This window comes from Rhinolophus sinicus, chromosome 16 (genome assembly GCF_057876585.1).
Source record: "Rhinolophus sinicus isolate RSI-liver-muscle chromosome 16, RSI-T2T, whole genome shotgun sequence".
Lineage (NCBI taxonomy): Eukaryota > Metazoa > Chordata > Mammalia > Chiroptera > Rhinolophidae > Rhinolophus > Rhinolophus sinicus.
In genome coordinates this window covers 69674107-69699713 of record NC_142516.1, presented here as the reverse complement: position 1 = coordinate 69699713, position 25607 = coordinate 69674107, and the positions used below count along the sequence as shown (strand labels likewise).

The 25607-nt window shown below is 34.6% G+C and overlaps 2 protein-coding genes across 6 annotated transcripts in view; one reads left to right on the top strand and one right to left on the bottom strand.

Annotated features, from left to right (window-relative positions):
• Nucleotides 1-25607, bottom strand: part of IFT74 (intraflagellar transport 74) — an 85871-nt gene that overhangs the window by 48275 nt on the left and 11989 nt on the right. For all 4 annotated transcript variants that reach the window (XM_088792769.1, XM_088792770.1, XM_088792767.1 and 1 more), the window contains exons 5-8: nucleotides 20757-20855; nucleotides 20535-20595; nucleotides 18511-18570; nucleotides 17245-17306 (exon numbers count right to left, since the gene is read on the bottom strand). In XM_088792769.1, coding sequence (XP_088648895.1) covers nucleotides 17245-17306; nucleotides 18511-18570; nucleotides 20535-20595; nucleotides 20757-20855 — 282 coding nt within the window. The remainder of the gene's footprint in view (nucleotides 1-17244; nucleotides 17307-18510; nucleotides 18571-20534; nucleotides 20596-20756; nucleotides 20856-25607) is intronic.
• LRRC19 (leucine rich repeat containing 19) lies at nucleotides 328-20044 on the top strand. 2 transcript variants are annotated; one of them, XM_088792771.1, is made up of 5 exons: nucleotides 328-438; nucleotides 5829-5918; nucleotides 10016-10529; nucleotides 11181-11369; nucleotides 19850-20044. In XM_088792771.1, the coding sequence occupies exons 2-5, from the start codon at nucleotides 5838-5840 to the stop codon at nucleotides 19903-19905; spliced, it is 840 nt and encodes a 279-aa protein (XP_088648897.1). In that variant the 5' UTR covers nucleotides 328-438; nucleotides 5829-5837; the 3' UTR covers nucleotides 19906-20044. The 2 variants fall into 2 exon arrangements, with proteins under 2 accessions (XP_088648897.1, XP_019591833.3); XM_019736274.3 differs by lacking the exon at nucleotides 19850-20044 and adding an exon at nucleotides 11895-12364.

Here is a 25607-nt window from a genome sequence, read left to right as displayed (position 1 = left end):
ATAACAAAGTTGAAACTCAGTGAAATACTAAACTTGGTGGTATCTTTTCAACTTCAATCTTTCTAAATACAAAACACCTCTGAGGACTAACACATAAACCACTTTAGCTATATATCTTTCAAAATATGCATTCTCGAAATTATATACTTAACTCACAAAATAAATTTGTTAATATTTAAATTTGTTAAGAGTAATACACAAGCCACCTTACTTGTTAAAGAAATCAAAGATAACTTTAAGAAATTATTCTTCTAGTCAATCTTTTGCTAAGGAAGTCTAGCCTTTGTTGCCTTTTTTTAAATCACCTGTTCATTGGGTACAAAGGTTAAAACAAAGTGAAATGCAATCATATGACATACTTTTCTTTTTAATGGCGGAGAAGAAACAGAATAGATTCCTTAGCACACCAGTTTCAGAGACAAAAGAAAAAAAGTAAAGGTAAGATCTTATATATTTACAGGTTTGGTGGCTGTTGCTGCATTTTTTTTTAAGAAATCGGTTTGTTAAATCTGTACAAAAATCTTTCCCTTTAATAAGTGATGAGAAAGCAGAACGTATGATTGTATTTTCACAGTCTACGTTAGAAACATTCACCTGAGACTGGCCAAAAAAATCTTTCCTAAAGAAAGTTATAATGTAAGAAAATTATTTTTCTGACTAAAAAAGGTTTCACCTATCCAAATTTATAAGATCTTTTTATTTTGAAATATGTTAATCTCAGAGCATTCTGAAGTGACATTAACTTAAAAGCAAATTTGTAAGATGAAAACGATTGGCCACCAGTTTGCAATTGTTGAAATTGGGTGATAATTAGTCTCCTTACTTAGAGGTGTTTTTTTTTTTTCTTGAAAAATTTTCCATCATAAAAGTTTTTAAATCTGTAATGGTGGATTACAAGAGTGAAGTCAACTGTAAATTAACATCTTACTCCAAATACACTGAATTCTGGCATAAATATCTAAAATATTTAATGGCAAAGTTATATATACATTTAACAAAACATCAAAAATTGCATCATCTTTTTATTTTGTGGCATATAATAGTCATATAAAGCAAACAACAAAAAACTAAGAAAACTGTACTTAAAAACTGCAGTAAGGACATTATTTATTTTTGAATATTTACCATTTCCCTTTGTGTAGAGCTTTTTTCTTTATTGTAGGTATGTAAAGGGGCGCTTAATTTTGTGAAATAATTAAAAGAAAGTGATATTCCACTTGTTCTCTATTTTTTAATCACTAAATTTAAACCCAAATATCATTTCAAAGTAAATTTCAAATTAAGAAAAAAATCCTACAGGGAGAATAAGGTGATAACAATTGTCTTCTTTTAAAATTAACTTTTTAAATAGGGTAAATTGATTCAAGGACAATTTCTGCATAATCTACTGGCTAGTTTTTCTGCCAATCAATTTTTTCAAAATAACCAATAATGCTAGTAACAAATGCTTTAGTCTAGGGATTTATCTATGCAGTGTCATGATGGTCAACATCCTTTCCCTCTCTCAATCTTTCCCCTCTCAAAAGACACACAAATACTACATGAAAAGCTCCATAGACCATGGGTCGCAATCAACGCATTTCATAGCTTTAGACCTAACAATGCTTTACTTTGTTGAATGCTTTCTTGTACAGAATCTACCTTAAGCTCTGAGTATACCGTGTTTCCCTGAAAATAAGACCTAGCCAGACCATCAGCTCTAATGTGTCTTTCGGAGCAAAAATTAATATAAGACCCAGTCTTATTTTAATATGACACCAGGTCTTATATAATACAATATAAAATAAAATAAAATAAAATAAAGTAAAGTAAAGTAAAAGTGAAGTGAAGTGAAGTGAAGTGAAATGAAATGAAATGAAATGAAATAAATACAATACAATACAATACAATACAATAAAATAAAATAATACCAGGTCTGATATAATATATTATGTCATATAATACCCGGTCTTATATTAATTTTTGCTCCAAAAGACGCATTAGAACTGATGGTCCGACTAAGTCTTATTTTCGGGGAAATACGGTATACTGCTTCTAACTCTAAAATTAATCAAATAGAAAGAAAAAAAGATTTCTCATCCTTTTAATTTTATTTCCTTTAGCACACTGGAGAGAACAATTATTAGTATTAAACAGAAGATAAAGATAATAAATAAAAGATGACCCTATCTTCATTTCCACATAGGCTCACAGTCCGGCCTGACCTCCATTACTTTCTTCAGCTGCTTCTAGTCCATATCAATTCTTCACTTAATTTTCTTGGTAGCCTATTTGCTTCCTTTAATGATCCCTATCCTACTTATTTCTGAAAAAATAGCCCTTCTCATCATTACCTTTCTCATCACTACCTTACTCAAATCTGAATCCTACCAGAGACCTCAGTAAGAACTTCACTACACCACTGAGAAATACTGAAACAATCCAGTGAAGAGGCTGCACACTTATTCCAAGAGATCACTAAACATGGGTAAAATACATTTTATATATAGGAGTATGATTTAAGAATCCCCTTTTTGTGGGTTATGGTCTGGAATAAGTGATAACTTGAACTCATTTCTGACTCTAAAAGGGATTCTATTATGATCTATCTACATCCAACTTGTGAAATCTAGGAGGAACAGAGGCTGTTTTCTGACAAATTTGATTTAACTAAAGAAAGGGAGAAAGTAGAAGGGGAATAATCATACGACAAAGAGGAGATTATCTAGAATAGACCAGTATCAAAATAACAAAATACCTCATTGTAAGGAGGTAGCAGACTTTAGTAATTTAAAACGAGTCTTGGTCATGCTGAGTAGTTTTCTGCTCCCTGCTCTGATGGAATAAACTTTCCCTTAAAAATCGTAAGTAACTAACTACAACATATGCTGTACGAAGGCTCACAAGAAAAATAGGACCCATATTTTAGAAAACCACTAAGGATGATAATAACAGGATATATTCATATCTTTCAGCATAGTTTTAAACTTGCAGCATAGTTTTTAAAGTTGGCTTTAAGAAAACAGATAAGAACAAGAAATATCAAGGTCATGAATAAAATGACTAAATGAAACTAACTACAGAGGGTGCCAAAAAAATGTACACACATTTTAAGAAATGAAAAAACTGTATTAAAATTGTAATACAATGAATGATGCTAGAATTCATTTGATTAACGCCATCTTTTGAGCGAACGTCATACTACACATTGCTACTGCAATTCAATTCAACTTCAAAAAGTAATACATAGATAACATGTCTTAAACTGTGTACGGTTTTTTGGCACCGCTGGTATTTAGCAAGAAGAATTTACTCAAGTCAATGGCAATTTCCAGTTACAGATGGCATGCTGAATGTACCTAGTAACTTTGACTCCTGCCCCAAACCTGACTACAATGAAAATAAAAGGTAATAAAGACTATAAACTCAGAAGGACAAAAGAGAATGGAAGAGGAGGCAATAGCAATAAAACTTGGAAACTAGAAAGTTAATAGTTAAGTGGAAACGTCTGACTGGGAAAGCAATTTTCCCAAGCCAGCAGCGTGGAAAGCTGAGAAGTCACTTGATTTATAATGCAGAATGCCTAAATGGCACAGAAATCAACAGCACCAGGCACTCCGGAAGTGGAGAAGATGGGGGCTAAAATATAGTTGAAAGTCTTCGGTCCTGCCTCTTCCCAGTCAGGTGAAGCTCTTTTCCTACATAAACAGAAAATTGAGGCTTTTTTCCCCTCAGGGAGAATAGGACAAAGGGGATCTGGGCCCTAGGCACCAGTGAGTGCAGGACCATTATGCTGAAAATAGAGAAAGTTCGCGTTTACACAATTACTGAGATAAATTACAAACCAATTACTGAGATTAAATCTACCCTTTTCACCACTCAGCTCTCAGAATGCTGGCCACCTGGTCTTATTTGTTCAAGCAGATTAGAAAAGTCATTTTGGGGAATCCAACTAGCCCAAGAGGAAAGAGCTAAAGATAATGACATTTAGAAAACAGTCAGCAAGTTTACCCTACAGTAAGGTTTACAGTTCATGAGACCCACATAAACGCAGTTTCCAATCAGCTTCCTCGTTTCCCACTCTTACATGGAAGCCCCAAACTAAATATTAACAGATAAAGGAAGAGAGAAAGCCTCTAATATAAAGAATACTGACCAAAATAAACTGAAAAAGCGTAACATGAGGACACAGAGGCTAGTCAAGGAAAAAGAAAACAACACAGATACAAGACACAATAAGAAAAGATAATACATTCATGCCACAGGATATTATTAAAGAAAATTTTCATAGAACAAAACGAACTCTTAGAATTAAAAAAAAAAAAAAAAAAACACAGGAAAACAACAACAACTTTTAATAGAAGAGTTTGAAGATATTTCCTAGAAAGCAGAGCAAAAACACACAGAAATGAAATGTATATGAGAGTAAAGACAAAAAATTAGAAAATCCTTATAGGAGGTCCAACACCCAATTAAAGTAATAGAAAAAGAAACGAGATTTTAAAACAAAAAAAGAGGAAGAAAATAATCATCAGTGAAATAACTCAGAAAATTTCCCAGAATTTGGGGGACAGCTTCCAGATTGAAACCATCCATCAACTACCCAGTTTCATAAATGAAAACACTCTTGTAAAGAATAATGTAATTTCAGAATATTGATTTTAAAAGCTTTGGCAGTTAAGAGGCAAGTTACATAAAAATGATAAAGAATTAGAATGACAGAGCATCACAGTTCTTAACAGTAACACTAGACACCCAAAGCAATGGGACAATGCTTTCCCTCAACATTTTGGGGGAAAATTATTTCCTACTTAGGATTCTATTTTTAGCCAAATTATCTTTCAAAGTCTAAAAAAAATTTTCCTCCTACATCCCTCTATGAAGCTATTCAAGGACGCTTCATTGGAAAAAAAGGCACTACTCCAAGACAGGCATTCTAGAAAACAGGAATCCAGTAATAAAGACAAAAGGTAATCTCTACGATGAGGGTGGAGGGAAAGCGGAAGTCAAAAGCTGTGTACAGGGCCTAGTGATCCGCTCACCTCAATTACAGCACAGGAGCAGGCTCTGGGGGAGAGTTCTTTAAGGAGACGAAACATATTAAATATCTACTATGCAAAAACTATTGAGTGATTTGCTAGGAAAAAGTTTGGGCATAAATTTACGAAAAAAGAAAACAGAGCACATGATAAAAACAGTACAATTAATTTAGCGAAAGAATGTGAATAGGAACAGAAAAGTAATCTTGTTACATAGGTCCATCAGACAGCGTTTATACATTCATGACAGTATAAACACGGAATACGCATCTAACCAAAATTAGAACTATGTTTGGAGAATGAAAAGACAGAAAGTATATATTTGATGTGTTAAGCTGAAGGTAGGGAGTGTTTGAAAGAGAGCAGAAGACTCATCTCCCACAATTGTTAAGTCAATGGATAATACCCATAAATGGCAACTAAAATAGAAAAATCAAGAAGTAGCAACATAAGAATACACAGAAACACACACACACACACACACATATAAATATAAATCCTTCTGGACTTTCTTTTGTGTGCATATATTAAAATATTAAAGTGTGCAAGTACTTCAATTGTTTTGAAGTTCCTTTCAATAGATCGAGGTACTACTGAGACACCCTAAAAAATACTGTCTTCCATTCCTCATAGGAGCTTTCCAGTTTCTTTAGAGTGCAGGGAGGGTGAAGGAAGATGTAGTTGCTTCACATTTTACGTATTTTAAGAAAAATATTGATTTAAAAGGCGAAAAAAGAAAATAAAAATGTCCTCAATAATTTCTACAGTTCTAGTCTCCTATTGAAATGAAAATAGTCTCTTTTCTATCAGGCCTGCGATATGAAAACCACATGCATCCTGATCTTGTTTTGGTCTCTCTACATGCCATTATTAACAGATGAAAGCCAGACTTCTAAAACAGTAAGTTTTGCAAAAATCAAGCTAGTGAAATTCTTTTCAAATGGACACTTTTTTTTTTTTTTTTTACATTTAGTGAAATATTCCAAGGCAATAAAGGGAAGCAGGAACAAACAAAACAAAAACCCAAACTATTAAAACTAACTCTTTTGGTAGCTATGCACATTCAAAATCTGTGATCTCTGAGCCAGATTCTAATCTGCCAAAAGCAGTCTTCATTTTTTTTTTTTAACTGAGTTTTTCAAAAGTTGACAAAAGGACAAAACTGTAAATTCTTCCTATAAAATCAGAGATTAGTTTCAAGACATAACATCACACTTTAAAATGTAGGAAATCTTTTTAAAACCACATACTTATGAGAAAAATTAATTGTTGTTACATTATGATTATTGCGGGGATATTTCAATGGCAAAAACAGTCAAAACAAGAACGCTTTGGATCTATAGACAAATAAGGAAAGTACTTCTTCACGTTTCCTGGCTCTTTAAATTCAATACATGGTTTAATTCCTGCTATATTTTCTTTTCGTCCTTTATTTTGTTTATGTGATGTATCACATTGACGGATTTGCGAATGTTGAACCATCCTTGTGCCCCGGGGATGAACCCTATTTGGTCGTGACGAATAATCTTTTTAATGCATTGTTGTATTTGATTTGCTAGAATTTTGTTTAGGATTTTTTTCATCTGTATTCATCAGAGATATTGGTCTGTAGTTTTCTTTTTTTATGTTGTTCTTACCAGGTTTTCGTATCAGGGTAATGTTGGCCTCATAAAATGAGTTAGGGAGTATTGTCTCTTCAAATTTTTGGAAGAGTTTGAGCAGGACAGGTATTAGATCCTCTTTGAAGGTTTGGTAGAATTCACTAGTGAAGCCATCTGGTCCCAGACTTTTGCTTTTAGGAAGGTTTTGGATGACTGATTCAATTTCGTTACTGGTGATCGGTCTGTTTAGATTTTCCAGTTCTTCATGGTTCAGCCTTGGAAGGCAATATGTTTCTAGGAACTTGTCCATTTCTTCTAGGTTATTGAATTTGGTGGCATATAGTCCTTCATAGTATTCTTGGATGATCCTTTCTATTTCTGTGGTGTCCGTGATAACTTGCCTTTTTGCTGTTGTCCATTATTTCTCTGTGGTGGTATTCTATGATGATTCCCTCTGTTTCTTCCTTTATTACAGTATATATTTCAGCTCTGGATTTTTTTTTAGTGGTTACCATTAAGTTTATATAAAAGAAAGTTTGATATTTAGAGTATTCCATTTTCTTCAGCACGCTTACTTTCTCCATTCCCATATTCCGGTTCAGGCCTTTACTCTCCCCCTTTTTGAGTTTTGGTTGCCACAAATTGTCCCTGTTGATGGTGGTCAAATAGCCTCCTTTAGTATTTCTTGTAGTGGAGGTCATGTATTAGAAAATTCCCTCAGCTTCTGTGTGTCTGGAAAGGTCTTTATTCCTCCTTCATATCTAAAGGATGTCTTTGCTGGATATATTACTCTTGGCTCATGATTTCTCTCTTTCAATAGTTTGAATATTTGGTTCCACTCCCTCCTGGCTTGTAGAGTTTCTGCTGAAAAATCTGATGATACTCTAATGGGCTTTCCTTTGTAGGTTACCATCTTCTTTTCCCTGGCTGCTTTGAAGATTCTTTGTCGTTGATTTTAGACAGCTTCAATACAATGTGCCTTGGAGAAAGCCTGTTTGGATTGAGGTAATTAGGTGTTCTGTTTGCTTCTTGTATTCGAAGATCCAGTTCTGTCCACAAGTTTGGGAAGTTCTCATCAACAATTTGTTTGAATATATTCTGTGTTCCCGTCTCTCTTTCTTGTCCTTCTGGTATGCCCATTATTCTTATATTGCTCTTTCTGATGGAGTCAGAAAGTTCTTGTAGAGTTCTTTCATTTCTTTTAAGTCTCAAGTCTCTTTCTTCTTTCATCTGTGTAATTTCCAGGTTTCTAGCTTTGATGTCACTGATTCTTTCCTCCATCTGGTCAACTCTACTACCTAAGCTGGTTATTTCATTCTTAATTTCTTCTATTGAGTTCTTAATCTCCAGAAATTCTATTTGGTTCTTTTTTAAAATTTCAATCTCTTTCGTAAAACGCTCATGTTGTTCTTTGATTGTGTTTCTGAGTTCAGTAAACTGCCTTTCTGTGTTTTCTTGCATCTCGTTGAGTTTTTTTCAGAACTGCAATCTTGAATTCTCTGTCATTTAAGTCACATGTTTCCATATCTTTAAGTTCCTTTTCTGGAGACTTTTCACTTTCTTTCTGAGCTGTCTTGCTGCCTTGGTTATTCATGGCAATGACTGATTTATTATTTCTCTTCCTAGACATCTACAGGAGTGGGTTCTGCAGCAGGTTGATAGGAAGAGGTCTTTCTTTTGTTTTCCAGTACTTGTTGGTAGAATGTTTTATTTTCTCTCCGACTGCAGCCTTTTTTTTCTCTCTCACATGGTAGTGCTATGTTTTCTCTGCACTATTCCAGCTTCTCACACAATGGGGGGGATTCCCTGGAAGCAGGCTTCTCCTCTGTTAATAGTTCGCCTGGGTCACAGGGCGCAGTGTCCATGTGGGTATGCAGAGAGCTTTGGAAGTTCCAAAGCTCTTCCTGCACCAGATTCAGAGCCCATATGTTTCAGCAGTTCTGTTTACTCCTGCAGGGGTCCGCCCAGATAGGTGTGGCCAGGGGCAGGGTGAGTTGTGAGAGGTGGCCCAGAGCAATGGCAGCGACCAGCACCACAGCCGGTCCTCCTTCCACAGCTCTCTCCCCTTTGCCGGAACTAGTTGGGCTGCGAATCTGTGTCTGCGGTCCACAGTTCTCAGAACAGCAAATATTCTGTTCTTTTGATCTGACACTGCTACTGTTCCGCTTCTAGCACCAGGCAGGTGGGGGCAGGGCAAGCTCTGGGAGGGGAGGGAGGGGGCGGCTAGTCTCAGTGCCTAAGGCTTCTGTTCTCTGCTCAGCAGTGAGGACTTAACCACCGTGTTCAGCGTTCTTCCCTCAGTCTTTTCTCCAAGGTCTCTGCCGTGAACGTTGGGTTCAGCCATGTTATATGTTGCCCCCTCAGCCCTGTGGGCCATAAGCAGAGCCCTAGCAGTCCGAATTCTTCCCTCTCCCGTAGCTGCAGTAGTTCTGGGATGCAGCGAGCTCGGAGCACTGAGCTAGGTCTGTGTCCTGTGCCCACGGGGCTCCGTCTCTGCACTTCTCCCTTCCCTCCTCCCCCGCTCACACAATTCGCCCACCTTTAGGTGAATTCAGTAGTGGGCCTCTTCGTCTTGCCTGTCTACTGTGCAGGGGGTCCTTTGTGGAGTTATTGTTGTTCGATTAGTTGTAAATTCTAGGGGAGCTTTACAGAGGCTCACTTCACGCCGCAATTTTGATGACCAAGATTCCTATATTTTCTTTTAAAACACCAAACTTTGAGCTGTTCAGCCTATACAGTTATATAATGAGTATTATTTCTTAATTAAGAAATGATAAACATAGGGTTGGTAGCCCTGCTGATTTTTAAAAATTACATATTTTAAACTATGTAAGGTGTCAAACAAGCACTAAACTTATCGGGGTCATCAATTCATAAGTTATATAAATGTCTAATCACTATTGTACACCTGAAACTAATATAATATTTTATGGCAACCTTAATTGAAAAATAAAAATACATATAAAGAATATAGTAATATTAGATTTAAAAAACTACTTATTTTAAAATATTTTCCTCATTATAAATGTCAATCTTGCACAATGAAATATTAAATAAGTTAACTGAATTATTATTCATTTTGTATTTCCAAATAAATAAATGGGAATATACCAATATTCTTTAATGATTATGTAACAACAGTTGGAAAATACTTGTATGACAAACTACAATCTCCTTGCTCAATTATAAGTATCAGAATTTCCTGAATCTTCAGTATTGCATTCCAATAAAGAAAAGAATTTGCTTTTCCTTTTTCACACTATAACACCAAAAAATTAGATAGATATTTTTCTAAGTTATTCACTTCCAATGTCTAATTGCCTGGATATAAAAATCTTTTAATTCTGTTAAAATTTTTTTCTCATTAATGCATTTCTAATTGTTTTTCTCTTTTAGGAAGTCAAATGTAATTTCACTGAAAAGAATTATTCTTTGATTCCAGCAGATATCAATAAAGATGTTACTATACTCGATCTCAGTTATAACCAAATTACTCTAAATATTAGAGACACAAGTGTTCTACAGAGGTATTTTTTACTAACTGAGCTCTATTTGATTGAGAATAACGTCACTATCTTACATAAAAATAGTTTTGGTAACCTCTTCAATCTAAAAATTTTAAATGTCTGTAGAAACTACATCCACGTAATTCAACAGGGTGCCTTTATTGGCTTAAATAAACTAAAAGAGTTGTATCTTTGCCAAAACAAAATATTACAACTGAATCCTGATATATTTGTGCCTGTAAAAAACCTGAAACTTCTGAATTTGCAAGGCAATTTGATAAGCTATTTTGATGTACCTCCACTGTTGCATCTGGAATTAATCATTTTATATGGAAACCCGTGGAACTGCTCTTGTGGTCTCTTGAATTTGCAGAACTGGTTGAACACATCAAATGTGATACTAGGTAAGCAAACATAATTTAAGTTAATCAAAACCAAAATGTGATGGATTTTTGGTTGTTTTACCCTAGAAAAATCGTTCATTTCATTTTTTAAAGAAAAGGAAACTAATTTTATTTAAAGGAAATAGAAACACTGAAAAGTAATTGTTACATAGATGCTTTCCCTCTTGCCTCTCCAGAGAGCAAATGAAGAAAAAAAGAAATTTAAGTGTTCCATATATGTCTGATGATATTGCCACTTCATGTATTAGGTTTGCATTTTCAATACCCGACTAATTTCTTAAGTACTTCCTTTTCTTAGCTTGTCCTGCCAGAGAGTAGATGAGAACCAGTGCCCACTTTCTTAACTGCATATCATGCTCTGCCTGAGATCCAGATTTTCACCACAATCTAACACAGACAAACTAAACAATAAACACTTAAACTATATTCTGCACTTAAACTATATTCATAAAATAACTTAGTAAATAGGAATGTGCATCTTTCCCTCTTGTTGCCAGGCAATACAAGAGTTTCTTATAATATCTAACAATCAGAAAAATATGTCAAAAATTCTAGATAAACGTAATTATGAAATGTTAACCATAATAATTTATTAACCATAATAATTTCATTTTCCATGAAAATCTTAATTTATTCTTTCTGATTTCCTAGAAAATGAGAACATCACCATGTGCAGCTTCCCAGATATCCTGAAGTGCTACAGTATCAAAACAGTACCTTATAATGCTGAGTGCTACTCAAAATTTCCTTCACCTATAACTGAAGATCTTTATATTAATTTTCAGTCCATTAGCAATTCAACATTTAATAGCTCTTTGAACAACTTAACACGAAACTCAGGTAATATACTGGTTTTGAATATTAATATTGCTAAAGGTAACATACTAACTAAACTAAGGTAGTTCTCATTATTTTTCTGCATTTTAAGTTTCTAGAAACAATGTAAAAGAACAATTCTTCATCTCAACAAAAGATTGACAAAATCCTGGGCTTCCAAACTAGGCTCTGCTAGTTACTAGCCAATAGTTTGCCACTAGGGAAACTATTTAACTTTTCTTGGCTTTAGTTTTAACTAGTCAAGTCACAATTCTTAACAGGTATAAATCAATAATGCTCCTAGGTGAATGAATAAACAATAGTTGCAAAGATAGGAGTTATTTTGAAAAAAGGTATTCTTTCACCACACTATGAAATATCTTTATTTATTGTAGTTTTAGTAAGTTTTGCTTTAAGAAAATTATAATGTACATTGATTCCTAATACGGATATTGGGGAGTAACATTAGGACATGTAATTATTAATATTTTTTTTGCCAATTTAACAAAATATCTCCTCTCTTTCTCTATTCTCGGTATTGCATTTAAGAACATGAACCTCTTGGAAAAAGCTGGGCTTTTCTCGTTGGTGTTGTAGTCACTGTACTGATTACTTCACTCATCATTTTTTTTGCTATCAAATGCCCAATATGGTATAATTTTCTGCTTAGTTACAATCATCATCACCTGGAAGAGCACGAAGCAGACGCTTATGAAGATGATTTTACTGGATATGCAAGTTCTCTTTCACAGATATCAGATATAAACTCTGAAGAAACTACAGTAATATTTGAACAACTACATTCATTTGTGGAAGATGATGATGGGTTTATTGAAGACAAATATATAGACAGTCATGAATTACATGAAGAAAATTAACTTCTTTCAATGTTTGAATCTTTTAAAAAGGTTATCAGTTCACTCAGTGTAGACAGGGAGATTTTGATATGTGACACACCAAACTATAGTTAGTAGACCTTCATATTAATTGCAACACAGATAAATCTTATAAAATAATGTTTTTATCATTGGTTTTGAGAAAGTCGGTCCAAATACAGTAACTGACACTTCTCGGTAGCTAAGTTACAATTTCTAGTATTACTATTCTCGGCAGTATTCAGGAGACCATACTCGTATATATTAGTAAAAAAAAGCCTAATGTAAATTATTCATTAGTTAAAATGAACTAATTCTCACATTAACTCAGATATTTGTTATAACACACATTAAATTATATTAAAGTTTTACTTGTTGGAATCAGTAGAGAAATAAAGGTTTTGGATTTATATCATGAGTCAGAGTAATTGGAAAATATTTTGTTTAATGCTTCCTGAATTAGCACAACAAATATCCTGAAAATGTAGTAGCAATTTAAAGCACGGGCACAATTACCAGGCACAATCCCTAATAAGTTACTACTGTTTCTGGTTATATATAAAGAAAGACTGTCACCGTAACACAAGATCGTCACAATTGAACAGTACGGTGACTTCCAAAGTGGGTATCACAATCATCTATAAATCTTATTTAAAGAAACACACATTTCTGCCTCTCTTTGGGAGATTTTTATTCAAATGAGTCTGTGCTAGTGCTGAGAAATCTGCAGTTGGTCCATGGACAGCTGCTATTTAGGATCCTGTAGATAGAGGAATATTTCCCAAATTGTTTTCTTAAACATTAATTTCCAGAGAGACATTCCAAAGTATTTACAAGGGGGGAAAAAAAAAGGCGCATGGTCAAATTACTACAGGAAATACTGGGTTTAATAAGTGAGACAAGATTCTTTACTATAGGACTCATCTACGATTTTATTAAGCTAAACTGCTCTCGGCTCTTCAAAAGCAAATATCAAGAATTTCCAAATTACTTTACGTTAAAACCTTTTCTTTGAGGTATGCCTACTAAGAACTCATAAGCACAATAAAGGTCCAAAGAACATAGTTTGAAAAACACTGGCCTTGAGACTATCATAGGAAGAGTCTAAAGTGAATTAGTTGCCAATTCCTTAAAATCAATTGGCTGTAATCATAATTTTAATAACTTAATGCAAACAGTGGCATTAAATGCTGTAACATATTATCATTTTTATCTTCCATATATGGGAACGTTAAATATATTTATCTGTATCTTTTAGAGGAAAATATCTTTAAAACACTGAAATATATTTATGGATAAAATAGAAGAAATCATATTAGATTTTCTTCACCATAATTCAGAAAAGGGGACAGTGGCTAGAAGTGTGGATGGAACAGGGTTGAGTATGAGCTGATGGACCTGGGACAAGGGTACAAAGGAGCAGAGCACACTATTTTATTTTTGTGTATGTTCATATTTCTCTATAATAAAGTTTTTAAAATGTGTGTTCACTTGGTAGTTTCTTAGGAAAAAGACACTAGTATGTTGCATTCTGCAGAATCGTCATCTTAAAGGATATATCAATAGTAAATTCAGTTCAAATGCCTACTGAGGAAAATAAAAACTGTTTAGGATGATATACCCTGTGAAATACGAGACAAACTCATTTATCATGCATATTTGCTTGTGTTTATAGAAACATGTTTTCAATAAAGGATATAAATGCTTTACATGTAATATTTCCTAATGGATAATATCAGTTATACTTTAATGTTTTTAATCTCAAATATGAGTGAGGCAATAGAAACACGCATCATTTTCTAAATAATCTATCATTTTACCAAAATATCATTTTCTAATTTGAGAGGCAAATATTAATATTGGAGAAATAGAGTAAAATGAAATATAATTATGAATCAGCAAAGACTATATTAATCTCTTATATTGAAGAGCCTCTTATAATTGGATATGGGGTATTCAATAAATATCTGACTTACCAGAAATAATGGTTTAAAATTATAATTACATATGCTTTTAAAAAATAACTGATTTTGATTAATACCAAACTAGAAAGCTACAGACATCAGAACTGGAAGAGAATCATTAGTTCAAGCAGCCATGTGAAACTGAATTAAAGCCAGATGTCTAACTATTGTAATATATTGAGGGAATATATTATAACCAACTTATTATGCATAAATGTTCCCTAATAAACCAGATGGTCATACCACACTAAATGGTGGTGCTAAAATAGAAGAGAATGAAAACAAGTTTTTTACACCTGCCTTCTCCAGGTATAGCATTTACTGCTCCCTTTGACTGAGGAGTGTCAAAAGTAGATCTTTGTGTTATTGAGATATTGGCCATCAGATTAACACATGAAATAAATTATTCTCCTCGCACATAAAAGTAAATTTCATAAAAACAAGTTTTGTTCTTAATTGAAATTTCTGCTTACAAGGGTCAGAAGAATCTATTTCACTCACTCTCAATTATAAACTATAGATACTAAGTTTTGAAACTGCTGACATTTTCAGGACAAATTGCCACATTTTAAGAACTTTTTCCATTGTGTATATGTACCACATCTACTCATATGTGGGATATAAAACTGAAAGCAACAAAGGAACAAGACAAACAAACAAAGAAACAAAAACTCATAGACATAAACAACAGTTTGGTGGTTTAGTGGATAAAGGGACAGGCGGAGACGGTAGAAGAGGGAAAAGAGGGTCAAATATATGGTGATGGAAGGAGAGCTGACTCTGGATGGTAAACACACAATGCAATACAAAGATGATGTATTATAGAAATGTAAACTTGAAACCTACGTAATTTTACTAACCACTGTCACCCCAATACATTTAACAAATAAATTTTAAAAAATTGAAAAAATATTTTTCCTTAACCAAATGAACCAAATAGACATAAAATCCTATGACAGTCTTAAATTTATAATCTGGGAGTTATCACGTTGGATGTAGTATCTATAAAACATGTATATATAATATTTATAAATCTGACCTGGGTATTATATCACTCTGTAGATAAATGAAATAAATGAGGATCTAAATGGTCTAAATGCTATAAGGTCTTCAGCAGGTTTATTACTCTTATTCTTTAGGTACCTCAGAGAGCATTTTATATACAATAAGTGATAAATATTTACACTGAATGGTTTAAAACTAGAACAACAAAAAGGCAAGTTTTTAAAGTAAGAGCTTGTTCACCATAAATATGGACTTTTCTCTGTAAAAGGGAAGAGACTTCCACTATTTACCATTTTTAAGATAGCACTTTACAAGCAGCATAAAATGATGGAGAAAAAGAGAGATTTCTTTGATTTTTAATAAACAGATGAATTATATATTTATCTTTGAAGTTTTATTATATTTTAACATCCTATTCTTCATCAAATATTTACTGTACAAACTGAGGTAACATGACAGTGTATTTGTTACAGAATTTTGGTAATTTTGGTTAATTATTATCCTTGCTCTCAAAGAGATTAATATTAATAAATTTCTGGGACAAAATGTATGTATGTACAAAATAGATCATCTTCTGTTTGCATATCCTTAGACAATATTTAATTAAGGTGAAGAAGTTGATGAAGAACAATTACGTTAACCACTGCTATTGTCTGAGTATTTGCATCCCTCTAAAATTCATGTTGAAATCCTAGTTCCTAAAAGTAATGGTATTAGAGGGTGGGGCCTTTGAGAGGGGATTAGGACATGAGGATGGAGCCCTCATGAATGGGATTAGAGCCCTTATAAAAGGGACCCCAGAGAGTTGTCTAGACCCTTCCTCCATGTGAGGACACAGCAAGAAGGTTCCAGGTATGAAACAAGATGAGGGCCTTTGCCAGAATGGGACCATGCTGGTGCCTTGATCTTGGACTTCCAGCGTCCAGAACTCTGAGCAACAAACTCCCGTTGCTTATAAGATACGCAGTGTATGATATTTTGTTGTAGCAGCCAAATGGATTCAGACAACTGCATCACATCTACTTATTATCTTTGTAGGCATACTGTCACGGCCACAGTTACCATGTTATTAAAGTCAAAGTTACTTGGTATTTGGTCTTTAACCAGATTATACATAAGATGCACATATAATGCATACCTATGATATAGATTACAAATAAAACCATTAATTATCAATTAATAATTGGATAATGTAAGAAATAATAAAATACTGTAAATAGCCCACTAATAATACACCTTTCATTAGGCTGGGGCTTAAATCTCATAATTCAAATTAGTTAAAAAGCCCAGGCTAATATTCCAAATGGCAGACATGAAGATGTTCTTATCCATCTCAGATTTAAACGCCTAGAAGTAAAAATTTTATTTATCCAATCTATGTAGTAATTTTATTTGTACAGGATGTGGGTGTTTAGCGATAAATAAAGATAACAAATGTGTATAAAATAATATTTGTGTTGCAAATATCCAACACTTTTTAAATAAAAAAATGCAACAGGGAAAGACATTTAAAAAATTTCATAAGAAAATAAATGACTCAGAAGTTAAACTACCGGGGGTGGACAGGTGGCTCAGTTGGTTACAGCACAAGCTCTGGGCAACAGGGCTGCCAGTTCGATTCCCACATGGGCCAACGAGCTGTGCCCTCCGCAACTAGAATGAAATCAATGAACTGCTGCTGGGCTCCTTGGTGTCCAGATGACTTAGCTGGTTGGAGCGCGTGCTCCGCGCGCTCTCAACCACAAGGTTGCCAGTTCGACTCCTGCAAGGGATGGTGGGCTGCGCCCCCTGCAACTAACAATGGCGACTGGACCTGGAGCTGAACTGCACCCTCCACAACTAAGATTGAAAGGACAACAACTTGACTTGGATGGAGCTGATGAGTCCTGGGAAATACACACTACTATTCCCCAATAAGAAGTCCTGGAAATACACACTTGTCCCCCAATAAAGTCCTGTTCCCCTTCCCCAATAAAATCTAAAAAAAAAAAAAGTTAAACTACCTAATACCATTCACTTATAAATTGATTTCTTTTCTAAATGGATTGTACTTACGCTTGTCTTTCAGCAAATATTATATCCATACTTTGTGTTTCTCGATCATTTTGAGCTTTAAGCTGAATAGAGAGTTAACACAGAAGTTATTGATAAGAAATTACCATTAAACCAAACTATTGTTTTAAAGGTTATTTATTCTGGTTATGAACTAATTGAGAGATTATTATAATAATCCTAATGCCACATGCAAAATGTAAAAAAAATAGTGTTTGCTTCAATTAACAAACCATATAAAAAGAAACTCTTTTACACAGGCATTGTAATCTCACACCAAAAATATTCATTGTTTTGTAGTGATTTGTCAAAGAATCCAATGTAAACTTAATTTATGTAAACCAAATTTCAAGGATTTATTAGGTGTTTAACAGTTGGTAATAACATGTTGAATTTATACCCAACACAAGTTCTATTCTTAAATCATTCAGAGTTTCACCTGAGTATTCCTGGTTGACTCTACCTGTACATTCAGCTTAGAATTTGGACCTACCCCAAATAACTGACAAAACACTTAAATAAGTTTTCACTTTTTATATCTCGCATTAAAAATAGTTTTCAAATTTGGAATTCTCCTATGTTCTTAAAGCTAAGAAAAAATTCACTATATTATCATGCTTTTAGAACCCCAATTGAGAAGAATCATTTTATAAATTTTATTCTTTCATAGAATAGTCTATGATTTTGCAAATAACATATAAGGTATGCAAGTTATAAGTTGTATGTGATTTTCTTCCAAGTGTTTATAAACAAAATAAGCTAGCTACTAACATTTTATTTTTTTCTACCAAATAATATAAGAATGTTGAACACAAAATCTCATTTATCAATCAAAAGTAGCATTATGTCTGGCATCTTATGATAATTATTAATTTTTCTCCCTTTCTTATAAAATTCTGTAAGGGTGCCATAGTACCTTCAATGAGTACTCAACTCCATTTGTGCAAATATTAAACCGCAAGTATTACAAACTAATTTATATACAAGGAAATGAAGCTAGGACTCCCTAAGTAATGCTGAGTACAAGACCAGTTCAAACATAGCCTTTAGAAAGACACTCAAGTATCCACTTGAGAGAGCCAAACAACAAGAAATTTTAAAAAGGGCAATGAAGGGAACTCAGGACTAATAGTGGTATTTAGAATCAGAGTAATAAGTATTTCCAATATCCAGTCAGTCTATAAAGTTTTATGAAACTATTTCTAGATATAAATGTTTTGTTTTGGAGGATATGATCTTTGTAGATCTATTGCTTATACATTTTCTTACCATGTTGTAATCATTCATTACTTCTTCCATTTCAGTATTGGTATTAAGTTTATCGACCAACTAAAAACAAAAATACAAAAAAAAACAAAAAAAAAAACACCACATGCTATTAGTCTTTATACATTTTCTCTATAATTCATAATATATATATTTATTCTTACAAATAATGAATAGTCATTTAAGTATTAAGTATTAATACTTGCAAGTATTTTGTCTTCTAGGATAAAAAAAAAAAATTTGAGCTACCTAAGTAAGTATACACTGTGCGACTGGCCAATCAATAAACTACATTTTTAGGAATGTAAAAAAGTGAGCAGTAATGAACAACTCTTCCTGTAGATTATTGTACCTTGAAGAGAGCTCTCTTCTCTGAGATGTCTGAGCTTATAAAGAAGGGCCTAAAGAAGATAAAAGTTGGGGGAAGACCTTTTTTTCTCTCTCTTTTTTGGGGGTAGATGGGTGTTAACAGAGTTACAAATTTATAACAGTGAAAATGTAAAATGATTTTCTTGGTTTTCTAAAAATAAAAAATAAAAAACAATAGGATAAGGCACAAACCAAACACTAATAAGCCTACTTCAAAAAGTAAGGTGATGATAGCAACAGCTAACATATTTACCTTGTGCTCAACACTGTTTTAAGTGTATTATATGTATTATTTCACTTAATTTTCTTAATTTTCTATGAAATAGATATCATTGTCCATATTTTGCAGATAAAGAAATTTAGTAAGTTGTGGAGCCAGAATTTGAACAGGAAGGCTACTAAAAGCAAACTATTTGAATGTAATTGAATCTAAAAGATTAAGCTTTATTAATGTAACATATACTAGTACATATCACATTTTTACTTGTGATATAAATAATAAGTGCTAATAAGACCTAATATTTACTTCATGCTTACTATAAACTAGAAACTTGGCTAAGCGCTTTTTCTGTATCAGACGTTAGCTCATTAAATCTATAAACAGGATATTTTACACATTATGAATACTTTTATACTAAGTAATTTACCTAATGCATTCTAGTACAACTAAAATCCCTTTCATCTAATGTCATTTCATATTTTATAAAAATCTTCCTCATATTTAGAACAGAACATTTACTAAAAAATTTGCGCTGAATATTAAGCCATACAAAATGTTTGTTATGGATTATATAGTCCAACAAATTTAAAAATTACAATATATTATATTTGGCAAAGTTTTGTTTATAAGTACAGTATAACAATATCCAATAGGTATATCAGAATACACCTGCCCATTATAATAGAATGTTTTTTTATTTTGTATATAACACTATTTTTAATAGTGAAATAAAAGTTTTTCTCTTTCATTAAGTCCAGACACCAATGCTGCCTAAATCACCTACGGAGTTGGAAGGAAGAAAATTCTGACACTAGAAATTTTCATGGGGCCAAGATCACCCTAAAGATCGGGACAGTTCTCAACACTGCTAAGAGGATTATTACTTCTGAAAGTCCACATTAGGAAGCACCCTTGATGGAGCTACGTTTATATTATATAATCTATTTTGACAGAAGGCAAACACTGTATTTTGAATGAAACATATGGATAGAGGTAATCTGTATACTAAATAATTTTTAAAATTTCATGATGACAACACTCCATAGAAAGATAAAATGTTTTAAAGCAGTGACATTGTTAGTATCCAATAAATTTTAGCTACTTTTAAAATTATTACTTTAACACTGTTAGGGGGAAAAAGGTGTGTGTTCCCATATTTTTTAAGTAAATGTGTTTTTTTTAAAAAAGACTGGAAGAATATGTATCAATGTGCTAAGCCAAATTATTTCTGGGGAGGGATATGAGGGAAAAAGCAAAGACACTTTAATCTCTACACTTTCTATGGTTTTAATCTGTCACAATAAGCACGTATTCATGTATTACTTGGTATTTACAATAACATATTTTAATATGTATTTTAAATTATATATTTTTAAATATATCAACCTAAAAACCAATGAAAATAGTCAAAGAAAATTCTCTAAGAAAAAGCAAATACCATGTTGTAGTCTGCTAGTTGTCCTTGAAACTCTTTGATTTCAACAGCTAAAGTCTCAGCTCTGCAAGCATAAAATAAATCCATTCATAAACAACAAATAAGCAAATGAACAATATGAACACTAGCAATAACTACAAATTCAGTATTAAACTCTTGAAATGCATTACATTAAATGTTACTAATAAAAAAGGTCTTGTATATTTTAACTGAAAAATTACTCACCTCTTTTCATATGATAAATATACTGAATTCTCTTGATTGTACATTTCTATTTCTTTCTGAAGTTTATTAATTTCGGATGTAAGTTCACTTATTTTACTTCTAAATTAAAAGAAATGAGAAAATCAGCAATACTTCTAATCCAGAAAAGACTTTCTAGTCAACTGAAACAAACTTTTCATAAATCTGTAACAGCAATATATAAATGGTTTTGTGAAATGTCACTAAAATAAGAAAAACAATTTAAGTGGCTTATTTTATTAAGAATGAGGCTTATCCCAACTGATAAGAAACTGACATAGATTCTTTAATCATTAAAAAAGATGACACAGGGCCAGAATGGAAACCTAGTCAAACTGATACAATCTATAGACAGAGTAGATGTCTAAGAGCTCCTGCTACCCTCTCTAGGACAGGGTACCTCAAGAGTGACATTATTGACATTTTAGGTCACTAAATCATATTTGGTAGGGGGTTGAAGGGCTACCCTGTACACCACAGGGTATTTAATAGCATTCCTGGTCTGGACGCTATTAGCATAGCCTCCCAACCCCAGTTCTGATAAAAGTGGGTCTAAAAATTGCCAAATGTTCCCTGGGGGGCACAATCTCCACCAATTGAGAACCAATGTTCTAGAGTCAAACAACTACACAAATAGTTAGAACTACTATTTGATGCAGAATCACAAATCCTGGAGAAGAGAGGCAATGCAATTAAGAGAAATAGCTCCATTCTCTTTGCTTCTTTTGATTAAAAAGTGGCTGAATTTAGAACTCCACAGAGATATACAACAAAGCTTCTGAATTAATTAAAATTAGGCTACATTTGTATCAACTGATCAAATACTTACTTAGGTAAAACTGCACTAACTGTGAAGATGGCAAAGTAGGTAAACTTTGTGCTTGCCTCCTCTCACGAACACATCAAAATGACAACTATACTACAGAAAAACTATTCAAAGTCCCCTGAAGTCTAGCTGAACGTAAGTCCTATAACTAAGGACATACAGGAAAAGCCATGTCGAGCCGGGTAGGAGGGGTGGAGACGGAAAACAGGCTAGTCCCACACCCACATGTGGTAATTAAATATCGGGAGGGATATCTCGGTTGTGGAGGTCACCTCTGAGGAGCAAGGGGTCCCAACCCCACAGCAGACTCCCCAACCCCCAGTTCCGGTGCTGGGAAGAGAAGTCCCTATAACTTCAGGCTGTGGAAACCAGCGGAAACTGTGGCTGTGTGAGATGGAGGGCTGCTGGAATCCTAGGCGTTCCTCTTAAAGGGCCTGTGCATGGACTTACTTGCTGACAGAATCACTCGCTCTGAGCTCCAGGGGGAGGGGAGTGCCAGGAACATACAGGGAGGAACCAAATTGTCTGGCTACAAGGTGAGGGCTGGAGGGGCAGCTTTCTCCCACTGTTTCTTTGTTAAGCCCTACTCCCAAGTATTTGGTCAGTTGATACAAATGTAGCTTTGTTAAGCCCTGCACCAGCATGCAGATGCAGGCAGGAGCCATATCTGAGTCTCCAGCAACCTGGCTAAAATCATTTGCCCCACCCTGGTGACTCCCTGAGACCCTGTCCCACCCAACTTTCGGGCCCCTTCAAGCAGCCTCTAGCGGCTTTTCCATATAAATGGCCTGTCTTGACTCATGCTGCAAATGTTCTTAGAATCTCTCAAAGGTTCACAAAACCCAAACAGCTTCTGGCCTCAACATGTCCCATACCTCTTGCTGAGCAGTGCCAAGCCCAGCATTAGTGACAGCCAGCCTCATTTTGCACCTTAACCTCTCCCAGGCACCTCCAAGGCCAGCACAAGTGGCAACCATCTGCAGATCACTTTGTAGCTCACACCAAGAGGCCCTGGTCAGGGCACAGGCAAGCTGACCTTGGCCTGCGACAGAGACCCTCCCAAGAAACTCCAGAATGAACACACCAAGGGGCCAGCTTCAGACCATACCAGAGCACCACCCAACCACATCCATAAACAACACACCCAAAGGGTATACTGGGAAGGCACTAGATCCCTGCTAAAGCAAATCCTACTCCATAGAATCAGCCTCTGTACAACAGCTCCTCCATTGTAGTCATAGCCAGTCCTCACAAACAATCAGTCTGAGGGTCAGTCCCTCCTATTGACATATAAACAGTAACTGAGGCTCAACTACAACAGGAGAGAACACGCAACCCACACAAGGGACACACCTGGAGCACGCAGCTCTGGTGACCAGGGAGACTGTGCCACTGGGCCCCACAGGACACCTGTTACGTAACACCACTCTACTAACACCGAGAGACACAGCAGCTCTATCTAATACATAGAAACAAACACAGGGAGGCAGGCAAAATGGGAGAGAAAGAAACATGTCCCCAATGAAAGAACAAAGCAAAGTTCCAGAAAAAGAACTAAACAAAATGAAGAAAAATTCTACGGCATGCACAGTTCAAAACATTGGTTATACGGATGCTCAATGATCTTCAATGAAGAGACAGGAAACATAAAAATAGAGATAAAAAATATAAAAAAGAAACAGTCAGAAATGAAAAGTACAGTGACAAAAATGAAGAATATATTAGAGAGATTCAACAGTAGATTTGATGAAGTAGAGAATCAAGTCAGCGATTTGGAAGTAAGGTAGCAGAGAACACCCAATCAGAATGGCAAAAAAAAAAAAAAATAAAATAAAAAAAGAATCCAAAAAATGAGGATAGTTTAAGGGGCCTATGCAACACTGTCTAGCATACCAACATTTGCATCATAGGGGTACCAGAAGGAGAAGGGAGAGAACAAGAAATTGAAAACGTATATGAAGAAATAATGACGGAAAACTCTTCTAATCTGGTAAAGGTAATAGACATACAAGCCCAGGAAGTGCAGTCTCAAAAAGATGAACCCAAAGAGGCCCACACCAAGACACATTATAATTAAAATGCCAACAATTAAAGAAAAAGAAAGAATCTTAAAAGCAGCAAGAGAAAAGCAGTTATTTTCCTATAACGGGGCTACCAGAAGACTGTCAGCTGATTTCTCAAGATAAATTTTGCAAGCCGGTAGGGATTGGCACTCACTATTCAAAGTGATGAAAAGCAAGGACCTACAACCAAGATTACTCTACACAGCAAAGCTATTATTTAGAATCAAAGGACAGATAAAGAGCGTCCCAGATAAGAAAAAGCTAAAGTTCATCACCACCAAACCACTATTACAAGGAATGTTAGAGGGACTTCTTTAAGATGGGGGGGTAGATAAAAATTATGAATAATATAATGGCAATAACTACATACCTATCAACAATTACTTTCAATGTAAATAGGTTAAATGCTCCAATCAAAAGACTTAGGATGGGGGCCGGCCCGGTGGCTCAGGCGGTTAGAGCTCCATGTTCCTAACTCCGAACAAAGGCTGCCGGTTCGATTCCCACATGGGCCAGTGGGCTCTCAACCACAAGGTTGCCAGTTCAATTCCTCGAGTCCTGAAAGGGATGGTGGGCAGCGCCCCCTGCAACTAAGATTGAACACAGCACCTTAAGCTGAGCTGCTGCTGAGCTCCCAGATGGCTCAGATGGTTGGAGCTCAGGCTCTCAACCACAAGGTTGCCGGTTCAACTCCCGCAAGGGATGGTGGGCTGCGCCCCCTGCAACTATCAATGGCAACTGGACCTGGAGTTGAACTGTACCCTCCACAACTAAGACTAAAAGGACAACAACTTGAAGCCGAACGGCACCCTCCACAACTAAGATTGAAAGGACAACAACTTGACTTGGAAAAAAAAAAGTCCTGGAAGTACACACTGTTCCCCAATAAAATCCTGTTCCCCTTCCCCAATAAAATCTTTAAAAAAAAAAAAAAAGACTTAGGATGGCTGATAAGAAAACAAGAATCATACATATGCTGCCTACAAGAGACCTACTTCAGATCAAAAGACACACACTGACTGAAACTAAAGGGGTGGGAAAAGATATTTCATGAAAATGCAAACAACAACAAAAAAAAAGCTGGGGAAGCAATATTTATACTAGACAATACAGACTTTAAAACAAAGGCTATTAACAAGAGACAAAGAAGGAGCCAGTAATTTCACTTCTGGGTATTTATCTGAAGAAACCCAAAACACTACTTCAAAGGGACATGTGCATCCATATGTTCACTGCAGCATTGTTTACAATAGTCAAGATATGGAGGCAACCTACGTGTCCATCAATAAATGAATGAATAAAGAAGAGGTGGTACATACATGCTATGGAATATTACTCAGCCATAAAAAAAGAATGAAACCTTGCCATCTGTGACAACATGGATGGACCTAGAGGCTGTTGTGTTCAGTGGAGTAAGTCAGACAGAGAAAGACAAATGCTATACGATTTCACTTATATGTGGAATCTAAAGTACAAAACAAACAAACAAAACGGAAACAAACTCATAGACACAGAGAACATTTTGATGATTGCCAGATGGGAGGGGCATTGGGGAGATGGGTAAAAAAGGGGAAGGGATTAAGAAGTATAAATTGGTACTTTCAAAACAATCGTAAGGATGCAAAGTATAGCATAAGAAATACAGTCAATAATATTGTAATAAGTATGTATGGTGTCAAATGGGCACTAGATTTATCAGGGTGATCACTTTGTCAGTCTAATCACTGTTATGTGCCTGAAACAAATTTAATATTGTTTAAGTCAACTTTAATTAAAAAATAAAACATTTAAAAAAATGTGCACTAATTAATGTTCATAAATAACTACATACATATTCCCTTTTTATTAGATGTAACTGGGGATATTTCAATAGTATGAATAATATATTTCGGAATAATTAGTGAAAGAAACATAAAAGGTTATTCTCATTTGATCTTTCTTTAA